General features: G+C 47.8%; 1 protein-coding gene and 1 long non-coding RNA gene across 2 annotated transcripts in view; both read right to left on the reverse strand.

Moving 5' to 3' along the window:
* The window catches only part of TRIM28 (tripartite motif containing 28), a 32887-nt gene extending 30700 nt beyond the window's left edge, over positions 1-2187 (reverse strand). Inside the window, exon 1 of the mRNA XM_069740776.1 lies at positions 1641-2187. Within this exon, the coding sequence (XP_069596877.1) occupies positions 1641-1884 (244 nt within the window). The 5' untranslated portion in view covers positions 1885-2187. The remainder of the gene's footprint in view (positions 1-1640) is intronic.
* LOC138650859 (uncharacterized) overlaps positions 1-17757 on the reverse strand; it is a 248354-nt gene that overhangs the window by 122824 nt on the left and 107773 nt on the right. The window lies entirely within an intron of this gene.

Genomic DNA, 17757 nt, shown 5'->3' on the forward strand with positions numbered 1-17757 from the left:
TGGTGCCTTATTATTTCGGGCCTTATGTATGCACGGTTCTTCTACACTTTGTCAAGGGCTTAAATTGATTAATAAGACAATTGCAATTCAATCATTAGCGTAGGGTAAACATACCATTATTAAATTGCCAGAGGCATATAGAACCTACTTAAAGACTATTCAATTTAACTTTTAATCAAACTATTAAAGGAAAATATTGAAAATGTGTTTAGTCAGTATGTATCTGATGACAAACTATTGCTTATGTTATTTTATTAATTTTGTATTCCTTGTCCCATCCGTGTATTTTATAGGGGAAGGATATATTGGTGCGGCTGCTACCTATATTCTCAACCTTGAAATTACTCGAAAACCACACCGACTAGCTGGTAAAATAAGCTCCCAGGCCCCCGGCAGGTTTCACCAGCTACACTGGCTTCATCAGGGGCTGAGGCTGTACGGTTGATAGGCAGGACCCCACAACAGCCACTACCCACATTCATCCACAAAATGGTGACCGACGGTGATGCCAAGTGCCAAACCCCCAGATAGTGATAATATCCCACCTCAAGGATAGGACATCGATATAAAAACCCTCCACAACCCCTGTAACTTTAGAGGGGGCTCCATAGAGACACTTGGTTGGAAAAAAAAAAAAAAAATATACAACAATCTGAGCAGTCAGAATATTTCCCCCCTATAGGGCACGTTTACTGGGAGAACCCCGCTTGGCTGATAATTAGCAGGCTACCCACTTAACCCTTTAAATAAAGGAGTCATTGCATTCTGGGATATGTTCACATGGGTCAGATTCCACCGCAATTGTGAAGCTTATTCCATATCCTAAGGATTCTCCCCCTTCCCATGAAGGTGAATAGGGTTTTGGTAATTGCTTAGATTCAATAAAAATGTATGTAGAACAAAAAAAAAAAAAAAATCTTGTACAGAACTGGCTAGCATGGGACTTACACATGGAAAAGCCCTGGAGCAGAAAAAGCAAGAACTCTGAAGGTCAGCAGCAACCCACAACCTAATGCTATGTAATGGAGGATCACAAGGGTTAATGCAGAGTAGTCTCCGTGCTGAGACCTGTAGTTCTACCAGTTATTAGGCTGCATGCACCACGTGCTGGGAGCTACAGCTAAAAGTTTAGGATCTCAGTGCATGCTGGTACTTGTAGTTCAGCACGAGGCCAGTCAGTGTTTTCCTGCAGAGATCAAGTGTTACAGGGAAAGTAATGCAGGGCTCAGTGCATGCTGGGAGCAGGGACACTGAAAAGTTCTAGAAAGTTTAGGACGCCTGCTGGTACTTGTAGTTCCACATCAGGACAATCAGAAATGGCGCTATTAGAGGCCCTGCGGTTACTATCATGCAGGCTGGGCCCTGTAGTGCTGCGATTCGGAGATCAGGGCATTACGGCACTTGTAGTCCCCCGGCCAGGCGGGGGCAGTGTGGGGGGTGCGGCCGGGCCGGTGGGGTCCCGGGCGGGGCCGCGGAGCTGGGCCCCTCGGCGCCATCGCGGCCTGCAGGGCGGGCAGCCCTTTGTTCTGCAGCCCCGGCCTCATGGGCCCGGCGCGGGGTCGGGAGGGGGCCGCGCCGCGGGAGGCCGCACAGGCCGAGGACACTGGCGGGACGCGTGGCCAATGGCGGGAAACACTTACCGGCTCCGGGGTCCAGGCTGGCCTCGGCGGGCTCGGCGCTCAGGCACATCTTGCACATGGTGTGCAGGCACGGCAGCAGCTGAGGCTCCCGCTCCGCCCGCAGCCGGCCCTTACACACGCCGCAGTTCTCCAGCAGCTCCGGCCCGTCGGCCACAGGCTCCCCGCTGCCATTATCGCCGTTGTTATTGGTGGCGACGGTGGCGGTGGCCGTGCTCCTCTTTTCGCGCGTCACGGTGGCCGACATGTTCTCCGGGCAGAAGGCAGCGGCTTCTCGGTGTCTCGATGACGATGATTCGCCCTGTGCTTCCTCTACAAGCGCTGAGGCTTATGGCGGATGAATACACACGCGGTGCTCGAAGCGCGGTACAGAAACCCCCGCTCTCCAGCAGCGGCGGAACAATCAATTAAAAGAGTACGTGCTCGAAACGCGATGACGTCAGGAAACGGGGCGGGGCTGGCATCGATGGCGCCATGTGGTGGCTGACTAACTGACTCTAGGCTGATTGTCCGGCACTTATTTCTTTCTCCTCGAATCCTTCCGCGCCTCAGAGAAGGCGCATCACTCCCCAGACATTACAATGTGGCGCCAATGTCCTATGTGTCCTGCCTGAAATCCCAAACTTATCAATACGAACAGAGAGGCCGCCATTGTCCCCATTCATTGCGGTAATATTAGCATTACTGATCCTCTGCTCAGTTTACCTTAGTTTTATGCAAAATTAACATTTTTATGGCTGCATGACACACCTCACTTCAGAGGGAAAAGAGATAAAATGGGGTGCTAATATTATAAGATGCACCCCCGACAAGATCAAAACCCCTGACCAGATCCAAACCCCTGACCAGATCCAAACCCCAGACCAGATCAAAACCCCAGACCAGATAAAAACCCCTGACCAGATCAAAACCCCTGACAAGATCAAAACCCCAGACCAGATCAAAACCCCTGACCAGATCAAAACCCCTGACAAGATCGCACCCCAGACCAGATCGCACCCCTGACCAGATCGCACCCCTGACCTGATCGTACCCCTGACCAGATCAAAACCCCTGACCAGATCCAAACCCCTGACCAGATCCAAACCCCTGACCAGATCAAAACCCCAGACCAGATCAAAACCCCTGACCAGATCAAAACCCCTGACAAGATCGCACCCTGACCAGATCAAAACCCCTGACAAGATCGCACCCCAGACCAGATCGCACCCCTGACCAGATCGCACACCTGACCAGATCAAAACTCCAGACCAGATCAAAACCACTGACCAGATCACACCCAACCAGATCGTACCCCTGACCAGATCAAAACCCCTGACAAGATCGCACCCCTGACCAGATCGCATCCCTGACCAGATCAAAACCCCTGACAAGATCGCACCCCAGACCAGATCGCACCCCTGACCAGATCGCACACCTGACCAGATCAAAACTCCAGACCAGATCAAAACCACTGACCAGATCACACCCAGCCAGATCGTACCCCTGACCAGATCAAAACCCCTGACAAGATCGCACCCCTGACCAGATCGCATCCCTGACCAGATCAAAACCCCTGACAAGATCGCACCCCTGACCAGATCAAAACTCCAGACCAGATCTCACCCCTGACCAGACCGCACCCAAGACCAGATTGCACCCCTGACCCGATCGCACCCCTGACCAGATCAAAACCCCTGACCAGATTGCACCACTGACCAGATCAAAACCCCTGACCAGATCGCACCCCAGACCAGATCACACCCCTGACCAGATCGCACCCCTGACCAGATCGCACCCCTGACCAGATCACACCCCTGACCAGATCGCATCCCTGACCAGATCGCATCCCTGACCAGATCGCATCCCTGACCAGATTGCACACCTGACCAGATCGCATCCCTGACCAGATCGCACCCCTGACCAGATTGCACCCCTGACCAGATCGCATCCCTGACCAGATCGCACCCCTGACCAGATCGCATCCCTGACCAGATCGCATCCCTGACCAGATCGCACCCCTGACCAGATTGCACCCCTGACCAGATCGCATCCCTGACCAGATCGCATCCCTGACCAGATTGCACACCTGACCAGATCGCATCCCTGACCAGATCGCATCCCTGACCAGATCGCACCCCTGACCAGATTGCACCCCTGACCAGATCAAAACCCCTGACCAGATCGCACCTCAGACCAGATCGCACCCCAGACCAGATCGCACCCCAGACCAGATCGCATCCCTGACCAGATCGCATCCCTGACCAGATTGCACACCTGACCAGATCGCATCCCTGACCAGATCGCACCCCTGACCAGATTGCACCCCTGACCAGATCGCATCCCTGACCAGATCGCACCCCTGACCAGATCGCACCCCTGACCAGATCGCATCCCTGACCGATCGTACCCCTGACCAGATCGTACCCCTGACCAGATTGCACCCCTGACCAGATCGCATCCCTGACCAGATCGCATCCCTGACCAGATTGCACACCTGACCAGATCGCATCCCTGACCAGATCGCACCCCTGACCAGATTGCACCCCTGACCAGATCGCATCCCAGACCAGATCGCACCCCAGACCAGATCGCACCCCAGACCAGATCGCACCCCAGACCAGATTGCACCCCAGACCAGATCGCACCCCAGACCAGATCGCATCCCTGACGAGATCGCATCCCTGACCAGATCGCACACCTGACCAGATTGCATCCCTGACCAGATCGCACCCCTGACCAGATCGCATCCCTGACCAGATCGCACACCTGACCAGATCGCATCCCTGACCAGATCGCACCCCTGACCAGATTGCACCCCAGACCAGATCGCACCCCAGACCAGATCGCACCCCTGACCAGATCGCACCCCTGACCAGATCGCACCCCAGACCAGATCGCACCCCAGACCAGATCGCATCCCTGACCAGATCGCATCCCTGACCAGATCGCACACCTGACCAGATCGCACCCCTGACCAGATCGCACCCCTGACCAGATCGCACCCCTGACCAGATCGCATCCCTGACCGATCGCACCCCAGACCAGATCGCACCCCTGACCAGATCGCACCCCTGACCAGATCGCACCCCTGACCAGATCGCACCCCAGACCAGATCGCACCCCTGACCAGATCGCACCCCAGACCAGATCGCACCCCAGACCAGATCACACCCCTGACCAGATCGCATCCCTGACCAGATTGCACCCCTGACCAGATTGCACCCCTGACCAGATCGCACCCCTGACCAGATCGCACCCCTGAGACATTGAACCTGTAAAGATTATAGAAATACAAATAGGTCAAAAGTACTGAAAACTTCAGTGTATAAAACTATTCACCCCCCATGTCAGTTCTTAGTAGAGCCTCCATTTGCAGCTACCGTGTTACAGCGTCATGTCGCTTTGGCTAAAGGTACCTTCACACATAATGATATTGTTAACGATATCGTTGCAACGTCACACTTTTTGTGACGTAGCAACGATCCCGCTAACGATCTCGTTATGTGTGACAGCGACCAACGATCAGGCCCCTGCTGGGAGATCGTTGGTTGTGGGGAATGATCAGGACCTTTATTTGGTCGCTGATCACCCGCTGTCATCGCTGGATCGGTGTTGTGAATTCTGTGGCTGAATTCACTCCTGTGGTCACAAGTGGTACTGCAGCTTCTGAGCTTCCTCCCTCAGGTGTTCTGGTGAGCTCGTTAACTGCTTCATTACTTAACTCCGCCTGATGCTGCTATCCTTGCTCCTTGTCAATGTTTCAGTGTTGGATCTGAGCTTCTCCTGATTGTTCCTGTGACCTGCTGCTCTGTATAGCTAAGTGCTTTTTGCTTTTTTGTTGCTTTTTTTCTGTCCAGCTTGTCTTTTGTTTTGCTGGAAGCTCTGAGACGCAAAGGGTGTACCGCCGTGCCGTTAGTTCGGCACGGTGGGTTTTTTTTTGCCCTCTTTGCGTGGTTTTGCTTTAGGGTTTTTTGTAGACTGCAAAGTTCGCTTTACTGTCCTCGCTCTGTCCTAGAATATCGGGCCCCACTTTGCTGAATCTATTTCATCCCTACGTTATGTCTTTTCATCTTACTCACAGTCATTATATGTGGGGGGCTGCCTTTTCCTTTGGGGAATTTCTCTGGGGCAAGTCAGGCCTATTTTTCTATCTTCAGGCTAGCTAGTTTCTTAGGCTGTGCCGAGTTGCCTAGGTAGTTGTTAGGCGCAATCCACAGCCGCTTTTAGTTGTGTTTAGGATAGGATCAGGTGTGCAGTCTACAGAGTTTCCACGTCTCAGAGCTCGTTCTTGTATTTTTGGGTATTTGTCAGATCACTGTGTGCGCTCTGATCGCTAAGCACACTGTGTTTCTGGATTGCCTTCATAACACCTGTCATTAGCAAACATAACAGTACAAGGAGCCCAAACTAATGATTCTCAATAGAGGGAAAGAAAAAGTTCTGACATCATTTTTTTTTTTTTTTCTGCTCTGTGTTCACTTTTTTTTTTCCCCTAGACATTTGGGTGATTCTGGACACAGGTGTGGACATGGATATTCAGGGTTTGTGCTCTTCAATGGATAATCTCGTTATAAATGTACAAAAAATTCAAGATACTATTGATCAGAAATCTATGTTAGAACCAAGAATTCCTATTCCTGATTTGTTTTTTGGAGATAGAACTAAGTTTCTAAGTTTCAAAAATAATTGTAAGCTATTTCTGGCCTTGAAACCTCATTCTTCTGGTAATCCTATTCAACAGGTTTTGATTATTATTTCTTTTTTGCGCGGCGACCCTCAAGACTGGGCATTTTCTCTTGCGCCAGGAGACCCTGCATTGAGTAGTGTCGATGCGTTTTTCCTGGCGCTCGGATTGCTGTACGATGAGCCTAATTCAGTGGATCAGGCTGAGAAAAATTTGCTGGCTTTGTGCCAGGGTCAGGATGATATAGAAGTATATTGTCAGAAATTTAGGAAATGGTCAGTACTCACTCAGTGGAATGAATCTGCGCTGGCAGCTTTGTTCAGAAAGGGTCTCTCTGAGGCTCTTAAGGATGTCATGGTGGGATTTCCTATGCCTGCTGGTTTGAATGAGTCTTTGTCTTTGGCCATTCAGATCGGTCGACGCTTGCGCGAGCGTAAATCTGTGCACCATTTGGCGGTACTGCCTGAGGTTAAACCTGAGCCTATGCAGTGCGATAGGACTATGACTAGAGTTGAACGGCAGGAATACAGACGTCTGAATGGTCTGTGTTTCTACTGTGGTGATTCCACTCATGCTATTTCTGATTGTCCTAAGCGCACTAAGCGGTCCGCTAGGTCTGCCGTCATTGGTACTGTACAGTCCAAATTCCTTCTGTCCATTACCTTGATATGCTCTTTGTCGTCGTTTTCTGTCATGGCGTTTGTGGATTCGGGCGCTGCCCTGAATCTGATGGATTTGGATTATGCTAAACGTTGTGGGTTTTTCTTGGAGCCTTTGCAGTGTCCTATTCCATTGAGAGGAATTGATGCTACACCTTTGGCCAAGAATAAACCTCAATACTGGGCCCAACTGACCATGTGCATGGCTCCTGCACATCAGGAAGTTATTCGCTTTCTGGTGTTGCATAATCTGCATGATGTGGTCGTGTTGGGGTTGCCATGGCTACAAACCCATAATCCAGTATTGGATTGGAATTCCATGTCGGTATCCAGCTGGGGTTGTCAGGGGGTACATGGTGATGTTCCATTTTTGTCGATTTCGTCATCCACCCCTTCTGAGGTCCCAGAGTTCTTGTCTGATTATCAGGATGTATTTGAAGAGCCCAAGTCCGATGCTCTACCTCCGCATAGGGATTGTGATTGTGCTATCAATTTGATTCCTGGTAGTAAATTCCCTAAAGGTCGATTATTTAATTTATCCGTGCCCGAACACGCCGCTATGCGCAGTTATGTGAAGGAATCCCTGGAGAAGGGACATATTCGCCCATCGTCATCACCACTGGGAGCAGGGTTCTTCTTTGTAGCCAAGAAGGATGGTTCGCTGAGACCGTGTATTGATTACCGCCTTCTTAATAAGATCACTGTTAAATTTCAGTATCCCTTGCCAATTGTTATCTGACTTGTTTGCTCGGATTAAGGGGGCTAGTTGGTTCACTAAGATAGATCTTCGTGGTGCGTATAATCTGGTGAGAATCAGGCAAGGAGATGAATGGAAAACTGCATTCAATACGCCCGAGGGTCATTTTGAGTATCTAGTGATGCCGTTCGGACTTGCCAATGCTCCATCTGTGTTTCAGTCTTTTATGCATGACATCTTCCGTGAGTATCTGGATAAATTCCTGATTGTTTACTTGGATGACATTTTGATCTTCTCAGATGATTGGGAGTCTCATGTGAAGCAGGTCAGAATGGTTTTTCAGGTCCTGCGTGCTAACTCTTTGTTTGTGAAGGGATCAAAGTGTCTCTTCGGTGTGCAGAAAGTTTCATTTTTGGGGTTCATCTTTACCCCTTCTACTATCGAGATGGATCCAGTTAAGGTCCAAGCCATCCAGGATTGGATTCAGCCGACATCTCTGAAAAGTCTGCAAAAGTTCCTGGGCTTTGCTAATTTTTATCGTCGCTTCATCTGTAATTTTTCTAGCATTGCCAAACCATTGACCGATTTGACCAAGAAGGGTGCTGATTTGGTTAATTGGTCTTCTGCTGCTGTGGAAGCTTTTCAGGAGTTGAAGCGTCGTTTTTGTTCTGCCCCAGTGTTGTGTCAGCCAGATGTTTCTCTTCCGTTCCAGGTCGAGGTTGATGCTTCTGAGATTGGAGCAGGGGCGGTTTTGTCACAGAGAGGTTCTGATTGCTCAGTGATGAAACCATGTGCTTTCTTTTCCAGGAAGTTTTCGCCCGCTGAGCGTAATTATGATGTGGGCAATCGAGAGTTGCTGGCCATGAAGTGGGCATTCGAGGAGTGGCGTCATTGGCTTGAAGAAGCTAAGCATCGCGTGGTGGTATTGACTGATCATAAGAACTTGACTTATCTCGAGTCTGCCAAGCGCTTGAATCCTAGACAGGCCCGTTGGTCGTTATTTTTTGCCCGCTTCGACTTTGTGATTTCGTACCTTCCGGGCTCTAAAAATGTGAAGGCGGATGCTCTGTCTAGGAGTTTTGTGCCCGACTCTCCGGGTTTATCTGAGCCAGCGGGTATCCTCAAGGAAGGAGTCATTGTGTCTGCCATCTCCCCTGATTTGCGGCGGGTGCTGCAAAAATTTCAGGCGAATAAACCTGATCGTTGTCCAGCAGAGAAACTGTTCGTCCCTGATAGGTGGACTAATAAACTTATCTCTGAACTTCATTGTTCGGTGTTGGCTGGTCATCCTGGAATCTTTGGTACCAGAGAGTTAGTGGCTAGATCCTTCTGGTGGCCATCTCTGTCACGGGATGTACGTACTTTTGTGCAGTCCTGTGGGATTTGTGCTAGGGCTAAGCCCTGCTGTTCTCGTGCCAGTGGGTTGCTTTTGCCCTTGCCGGTCCCAAAGAGGCCTTGGACACATATTTCGATGGATTTCATTTCTGACCTTCCCGTTTCTCAAAAGATGTCAGTCATTTGGGTGGTCTGTGATCGCTTTTCTAAAATGGTCCATCTGGTGCCCTTGGCTAAATTGCCTTCCTCCTCTGATTTGGTACCTTTGTTCTTTCAGCATGTGGTTCGGTTGCATGGCATTCCTGAGAATATTGTTTCTGACAGAGGTTCCCAGTTTGTTTCAAGGTTTTGGCGAGCCTTTTGTGGTAGGATGGGCATTGACCTATCCTTTTCCTCGGCTTTCCATCCTCAGACTAATGGCCAGACCGAACGAACCAATCAGACCTTGGAAACATATCTGAGATGTTTTGTTTCTGCAGACCAGGATGATTGGGTGTCCTTTTTGCCGTTGGCTGAGTTCGCCCTTAATAATCGGGCCAGCTCGGCTACCTTGGTTTCTCCATTTTTTTGCAATTCTGGGTTCCATCCTCGTTTCTCTTCAGGACAGGTTGAGTCTTCGGACTGTCCTGGTGTGGATTCTGTGGTGGATAGGTTGCAGCAGATCTGGACTCAGGTAGTGGACAATTTGATCTTGTCCCAGGAGAAAGCTCAACTTTTCGCTAATCGCAGATGCCGTGTGGGTCCCCGACTTCGTGTTGGGGATCTGGTTTGGTTATCTTCTCGTCATATTCCTATGAAGGTTTCCTCTCCTAAATTTAAACCTCGTTTTATTGGTCCGTATAGGATTTCTGAGGTTCTCAATCCTGTGTCTTTTCGTTTGACCCTCCCAGACTCCTTTTCCATACATAATGTATTCCATAGGTCGTTGTTGCGGAGATACGTGGCACCTATGGTTCCATCTGTTGAGCCTCCTGCCCCGGTTTTGGTGGAGGGGGAATTGGAGTATATTGTGGAGAAGATTTTGGATTCTCGTGTTTCTAGACGGAAACTCCAGTATCTGGTTAAATGGAAGGGTTATGCTCAGGAAGATAATTCCTGGGTTTTTGCCTCTGATGTTCATGCTTCCGATCTTGTTCGTGCCTTTCATGCGGCTCATCCTGGTCGGCCTGGGGGCTCTGGTGAGGGTTCGGTGACCCCTCCTCAAGGGGGGGGTACTGTTGTGAATTCTGTGGCTGAATTCACTCCTGTGGTCACAAGTGGTACTGCAGCTTCTGAGCTTCCTCCCTCAGGTGTTCTGGTGAGCTCGTTAAATGCTTCATTACTTAACTCCGCCTGATGCTGCTATCCTTGCTCCTTGTCAATGTTTCAGTGTTGGATCTGAGCTTCTCCTGATTGTTCCTGTGACCTGCTGCTCTGTATAGCTAAGTGCTTTTTGCTTTTTTGTTGCTTTTTTTCTGTCCAGCTTGTCTTTTGTTTTGCTGGAAGCTCTGAGACGCAAAGGGTGTACCGCCGTGCCGTTAGTTCGGCACGGTGGTTTTTTTTTTGCCCTCTTTGCGTGGTTTTGCTTTAGGGTTTTTTGTAGACTGCAAAGTTCGCTTTACTGTCCTCGCTCTGTCCTAGAATATCAGGCCCCACTTTGCTGAATCTATTTCATCCCTACGTTTTGTCTTTTCATCTTACTCACAGTCATTATATGTGGGGGGCTGCCTTTTCCTTTGGGGAATTTCTCTGGGGCAAGTCAGGCCTATTTTTCTATCTTCAGGCTAGCTAGTTTCTTAGGCTGTGCCGAGTTGCCTAGGTAGTTGTTAGGCGCAATCCACAGCCGCTTTTAGTTGTGTTTAGGATAGGATCAGGTGTGCAGTCTACAGAATTTCCACGTCTCAGAGCTCGTTCTTGTATTTTTGGGTATTTGTCAGATCACTGTGTGCGCTCTGATCGCTAAGCACACTGTGTTTCTGGATTGCCTTCATAACACCTGTCATTAGCAAACATAACAGATCGGCGTGTGTGACGCCGATCCAGCGATGTGTTCACGTGTAACCAGGGTAAATATCGGGTTACTAAGTGCAGGGCTGCGCTTAGTAACCCGATATTTACCCTGGTTACCATTGTAAAAGTTAAAAAAAAACACTACATACTCACATTCTGATGTCTGTCACGTCCGTAAAGCACAGCGGTGACGTCACCGCTGTGCTCTGCTTTACAGCCGGCGCTGATACAGTCAGTGAGGGAAGCTGACGCCGGGGGACGTGACAGACATCGGAATGTGAGTATGTAGTGTTTTTTTTTTTACTTTTACAATGGTAACCGGTTTACCCTGGTTACCCGGGGACTTCGGCATCGTTGAAGACAGTTTCAACGATGCCGAAGTCGTTCCCCTGATCGTTGGTCGCTGGAGAGAGCTGTCTGTGTGACAGCTCCCCAGCGACCACACAAAGACTTACCAACGATCACGGCAAGGTCGTATCGCTGGTCGTGATCGTTGGTAAGTCGTTTAGTTTAACGATACCTTAAGTCTCTATGAGCTTTCCATTGGGATTTTTGACTATTCCTCAAGGCAAAACTCCAGCTCCTTCAAGTTAGATAGTTTACTCTGGTGACCAGCAATCTTCAAGTCTGATCACAGATTCTCCATCAGATTAAGGTCTGGGCATTGACTAGGCCACTCCAAAACATTTACACGCCTGTTGTGAATTCTGTGGCAGAGTTCACTCCTGTGGTCACAAGTGGTACTTCGGCTGATTCTCTCTGGGAGCTTCCGTTTGTGGAGGAAACTGGTACTGCTGCTTCTGAGTTTCCTCCCTCAGGTGATCTGGTGAGCTCGTTAGCTGCTTCTCTACTTAACTCCACCTAATGCTTTGATCCATGCTTCCTGTCAATGTTCCAGTGTTGGACTTGTGTATCTCTGGATCATTCCTGTGGCCTGCTGCTCTGCATAGCTAAGTGCTTCTTTGCTATTTGTTGCTATTTTTTCTGTCCAGCTTGTCTATTTGTTTTGCTGGAAGCTCTGGGACGCAAGGGGTGTACCTCCGTGCCGTTAGTTCGGTACGGAGGGTCTTTTTGCCCCCTTTGCGTGGTTTTCTTTAGGGTTTTGTGTAGACCGCAAAGTTATCTTTCCTATCCTCGTTCTGTCTAGAATATCGGGCCTCACTTTGCTGAATCTATTTCATCCCTACATTTGTCTTTTCATCTTACTCACAGTCATTATATGTGGGGGGCTGCCTTTTCCTTTGGGGTATTTCTCTGAGGCAAGGTAGGCTTATTTTTCTATCTTCAGGCTAGTTAGTTTCTCAGGCTGTGCCGAGTTGCATAGGCAGAGTTAGGCGCAATCCACAGCTGCCTCTAGTTGTGTTTGGAGAGGATCAGGAATTGCGGTCTGCAGAGTTCCCACGTCTCAGAGCTCGTTCTATTATTTTGGGTTATTGTCAGATCACTGTATGTGCTCTGATCGCTATGTACATTGTGTTACTGAATTGCCTTTCATAACACACGCCTCCTCTTAACCCCTTAGTGACCGTGCCAAATTTTTGAAATCTGACCATTGTCACTTTATGTACTAATAACTATGAAACGCATCAACAAATCCAAGTGATTTTGAGATTGTTTGTTCATGGAACATTATACTTTATGATAATGGTAAATTTAGGTTGACATGTTTTGTATTTATAAAAAATATCAGAAATTTGACAAAAATGTAAAAAAATTAACAGTTTTCAAACTTTTAATGATTATCCTTTTAAGGCCGGAGTCACACTAGCGATGAATACGGACAAGTGCTATGTGATAAAACATCGCATAGCACTCGGACCAGTATTCTTCTATGGGGCCGCTCACATCAGCGGTTTTTCTCTCAGCTGTTTTCAACGTGCGAGTGAAATCGCAGCATGCAGTGATTGTCACCGACACTCAGCCGATTCTCGGCTCACTCGCACCCATATAAGCCTATGGGTGCGAGTGAGACAACGCACATCACTCGGATATCATCTGAGTGATGTGCGATATACGCTGGCCCCGGCAATGGAGAAATTAAAGGGAACCTGTCACCCCCAAAATCGACGGTGAGTTAAGCCCATCGGCATCAGCGTCTTATCTACAGCATTCTGGAATGCTGTAGATAAGCCCCCATTGTAACCTAAAAGATGAGAAAAAGAGGTTAGATTATACTCACCTGGGGGGGCTGTCCGATCTGATGGGCATCACCGTCCGGTCTGGGGCCTCCCATCTTCATAGGATGACGTCCTCTTCTTGTCTTCACGCTGTGGTTCCGGCGCAGGCGTACTTTGTCTGCCCTGTTGAGGGCAGAGCAAAGTACAGCAGTGCGAAAGCGCCGGGAAAGGTCAGAGAGGCCTGGCGCCAGCGCACTGCAGTACTTTGCTCTGCCCTCAACAGGGCAGACAAAGTACACCTGTGCCGGAGCCACGGTGGCGCCGGACTGCAACGCCCATCAGACCGGACCGGGACCGCCCCCGGGTGAGTATAAGCTAACCTCTTTTTCTCATCTTTCAGGATACATCTGGGGCTTATCTACAGCATTCCAGAATGCTGCAGATAAGCCCCTGATGCTGGTGGGCTTAGCTCACCCTCGATTTTGGGGGTGACAGGTTCCCTTTAATTTCTCCCGTCTCCTCTGCAGCTGGGCTGTGATCCGCTCTGTGCGACAAGCTCAGAGCACAGACGCATGACACTTTGGCTCCCACTCGCAGCAGAGCAGGAGCCGAGGGTCATTAGCATATCGCACCCGGATGCCATACGCTAGTCTGACCCCAGCCTAATCCAGATAGTCGTACCATAGAAAAACATTAATAAATAACATGCCTGCTGTAAATCAGCACCATTTGTAAAATGTTGTTTTATTTTAGCATTTTAGGAGGTTTAACCCCTTTACCCCCAAGGGTGGTTTGCACGTTAATGACCGGGCCAATATTTACAATTCTGACCACTGTCCCTTTGTGAGGTTATAACTCTGGAACGCTTCAACGGATCCCAGTGATTCTGACATTGTTTTCTCGTGACATATTGTACTTCATGACAATGGTAAAAATTCTTTGATAGTACCTGCGTTTATTTGTGAAAAAAATGGAAATTTGGCGAAAATTATGAAAATTTCGCAATTTTCCAACTTTGAATTTTTATGCAATTAAATCACAGAGATATGTCACACAAAATACTTAATAAGTAACATTTCCCACATGTCTACTTTACATCAGCACAATTTTGGAACCAAAATTTTTTTTTGTTAGGGAGTTATAAGGGTTAAAAGTTGACCAGCAATTTCTCATTTCTACAACACCATTTTTTTTTAGGGACCACATCTCATTTGAAGTCATTTTGAGGGGTCTAAATGATAGAAAATACCCAAGTGTGACACCATTCTAAAAACTACACCCCTCAAGGTGCTCAAAACCATATTCAAGAAGTTTATTAACCCTTCTGGTGCTTCACAGGAATTTTTTGAATGTTTAAATAAAAATGAACATTTAACTTTTTTTCACAAAAAATTTAATTCAGCTCCAATTTGTTTAATTTTACCAAGGGTAACAGGAGAAAATAGACCCCAAACATTGTTGTACAATTTGTCCTGAGCACGACAGTACCCCACATGTGGGGGTAAACCACTGTTTGGGCGCATGGCAGAGCTCGGAAGCGAAGGAGCGCCATTTGACTTTTCAATGCAAAATTGACTGGAATTGAGATGGGACGCCATGTTTCGTTTGGAGAGCCCCTGATGTGCCTAAACATTGAAACCCCCCACAAGTGACACCATTTTGGAAACTAGACCCCCTAAGGACCTCATCTAGATGTGTTGTGAGAGCTTTGAACCCCCAAGTGTTTCACTACAGTTTGTAACGCAGAGCCGTGAAAATTGAAAAAAAAAATCTTTCCCCCAAAAATTATTTTTTAGCCCCCAGTTTTGTATTTTCCCGAGGGTAAGAGGAGAAATTTGACCCCAAAATTTGTTGTCCAATTTGTCCTGAGTACGCTGATACCCCATATGTTGGGGGGAACCACCGTTTGGGCGCATGGGAGGGCTCGGAAGGGAAGGAGTGCCATTTGGAATGCAGACTTAGATGAAATGGTCTGCAGGCGTCACATTGCGTTTGCAGAACCCCTAATGTACCTAAACAGTAGAAATCCCCCACAAGTGACCCCATATTGGAAACTAGACCCCCATGGAACTTATCTAGATGTGTTGTGAGAACTTTGAACCCCCAAGTGTTTCACTACAGTTTATAACGCAGAGCCGTGAAAATATAAAATCTTTTTTTTTCCCACAAAAATTATTTTTTAGCCCCCAGTTTTCTATTTTCCCAAGGGTAACAGGAGAAATTGGACCCCAAAAGTTGTTGTCCAATTTGTCCTGAGTATGCTGATACCCCATATGTTGGGGTAAACTGTTTGGGCACACGGGAGAGCTCGGAAGGGAAGAAGCACTGTTTTACTTTTTCAACGCAGAATTGGCTGGAATTGAGATCGGACGCCATGTCGCGTTTGGAGAGCCCCTGATGTGCCTAAACAGTGGAAACCCCCCAATTATAACTGAAACCCTAATCCAAACACACCCCTAACCCTAATCCCAACAGTAACCCTAACCACACCTCTAACCCTGACACACACCTAACCCTAATCCCAACCCTATTCCCAACTGTAAATGTAATCTAAACCCTAACCGTAACTTTAGCCCCAACCCTAACTGTAGCCTTAACCCTAGCCCCAACCCTAACTTTAGCCCCAACCAAAACTGTAGCCCTAACCCTAGCCCTAACCATAGCCCTAACCCTAACTTTAGCCCCAACCCTAACTGTAGCCTTAACCCTAGCCCTAACCATAGCCCTAACCCTAGCCCTAACCCTAGCCCTAACCATAACCCTAGCCCTAACCCTAACCCTAGCCCTAACCCTAGCCCTAACCCTAGCCCTAACCCTAGCCCTAGCCCTAACCCTAGCCCTAATGGAAAAATGGAAATAAATACATTTTTTTAATTTTTCCCTAACTAAGGGGGTGATGAAGGGGGGTTTGATTTACTTTTATAGCGGGTTTTTTAGCGGATTTTTATGATTGGCAGCCGTCACACACTGAAAGACGCTTTTTATTGCAAAAAATATTTTTTGCGTTACCACATTTTGAGAGCTATAATTTTTCCATATTTTGGTTCACAGAGTCATGTGAGGTCTTGTTTTTTGCGGGACGAGTTGACGTTTTTATTGGTAACATTTTCGGGCACGTTACATTTTTTGATCGCTTTTTATTCCGATTTTTGCGAGGCAGAATGACCAAAAACCAGCTATTCATGAATTTCTTTTGGGGGAGGCGTTTATACCGTTCCGCGTTTGGTAAAATTGATGAAGCAGTTTTATTCTTCGGGTCAGTACGATTACAGCGACATCTCATTTATATCATTTTTTTATGTTTTGGCGCTTTTATACGATAAAAACTATTTTATAGAAAAAATAATTATTTTTGCATCGCTTTATTCTCAGGACTATAACTTTTTTTTTTTTGCTGATGATGCTGTATGGCGACTCGTTTTTTGCGGGACAAGATGACGCTTTCAGCGGTATCATGGTTGTTTATATCTGTCTTTTTGATCGTGTGTTATTCCACTTTTTGTTCGGCGGTATGATAATAAAGCGTTGTTTTTTGCCTCGTTTTTTTTTTTTTTTTCTTACGGTGTTTACTGAAGGGGTTAACTAGTGGGCCAGTTTTATAGGTCGGGCCGTTACGGACGCGGCGATACTAAATATGTGTACTTTTATTGTTTTTTTTTATTTAGATAAAGAAATGTATTTAGGGGAATAATATATATATATTTTTTTTTTCATTATTTAGGAAAAAAAATTTTTATTTTTTTTTACACATTTTGAAATTTTTTTTTTACTTTTTTACATTGTCCCAGGGGGGGACATCACAGATCAGTGATCTGACAGTGTGCACAGCACTCTGTCAGATCACTGATCTGACATGCAGCGCTGCAGCCTTCACAGTGCCTGCTCTGAGCAGGCTCTGTGAAGCCACCTCCCTCCCTGCAGGACCCGGATCCGCGGCCATCTTGGATCCGGGGCTGGAGAAAGCAGGGAGGGAGGTGAGACCCTCGCAGCAACGCGATCACATCGCGTTGCTGCGGGGGGCTCAGGGAAGCCCGCAGGGAGCCCCCTCCCTGCGAGAAGCTTCCCTATACCGCCGGCACATCGCGATCATCTTTGATCGCGGTGTGCCAGGGGTTAATGTGCCGGGGGCGGTCCGTGACCGCTCCTGGCACATAGTGCCGGATGTCAGCTGCGATAAACAGCTGACACCCGGCCGCGATCGGCGGCGCTCCCCCCGTGAGCGCCGCCGATCGCGCTGGACGTACTATCCCGTCCATGGTCATGGGGGCCCACCCCACCTCGACGGGATAGTACGTCCCATGTCAGAAAGGGGTTAAAAATGTAGCAGCAATTTTTCATTTTTTCAAGGAAATGTACAAAATTATTTTTTTGGGGACCTATCCAGGTTTGAAGTTACTTTAAGGGGTCCTATTTATTGGAAAACATCCAAAAGTTATACCATTTTAAAAACAACACCCCCTGACATACTAAAAACTGCAGTCAGATAGTTTATTTTCAGGAATTAGTACAAAGTGGCATGATAGGAATGAAAAAGTGTAGTTTTTCCACCTAAATGTCTCTAACTTTTGAACAGGCCACTGTAGCCGGCAATCTCTAAGGCCCCTATTTTGCCATGGCAAACATCAAGACCACACAATCATGATCTCAGGGTGCCAAT

Source organism: Ranitomeya imitator, chromosome 10 (assembly GCF_032444005.1).
Source record: "Ranitomeya imitator isolate aRanImi1 chromosome 10, aRanImi1.pri, whole genome shotgun sequence".
Lineage (NCBI taxonomy): Eukaryota > Metazoa > Chordata > Amphibia > Anura > Dendrobatidae > Ranitomeya > Ranitomeya imitator.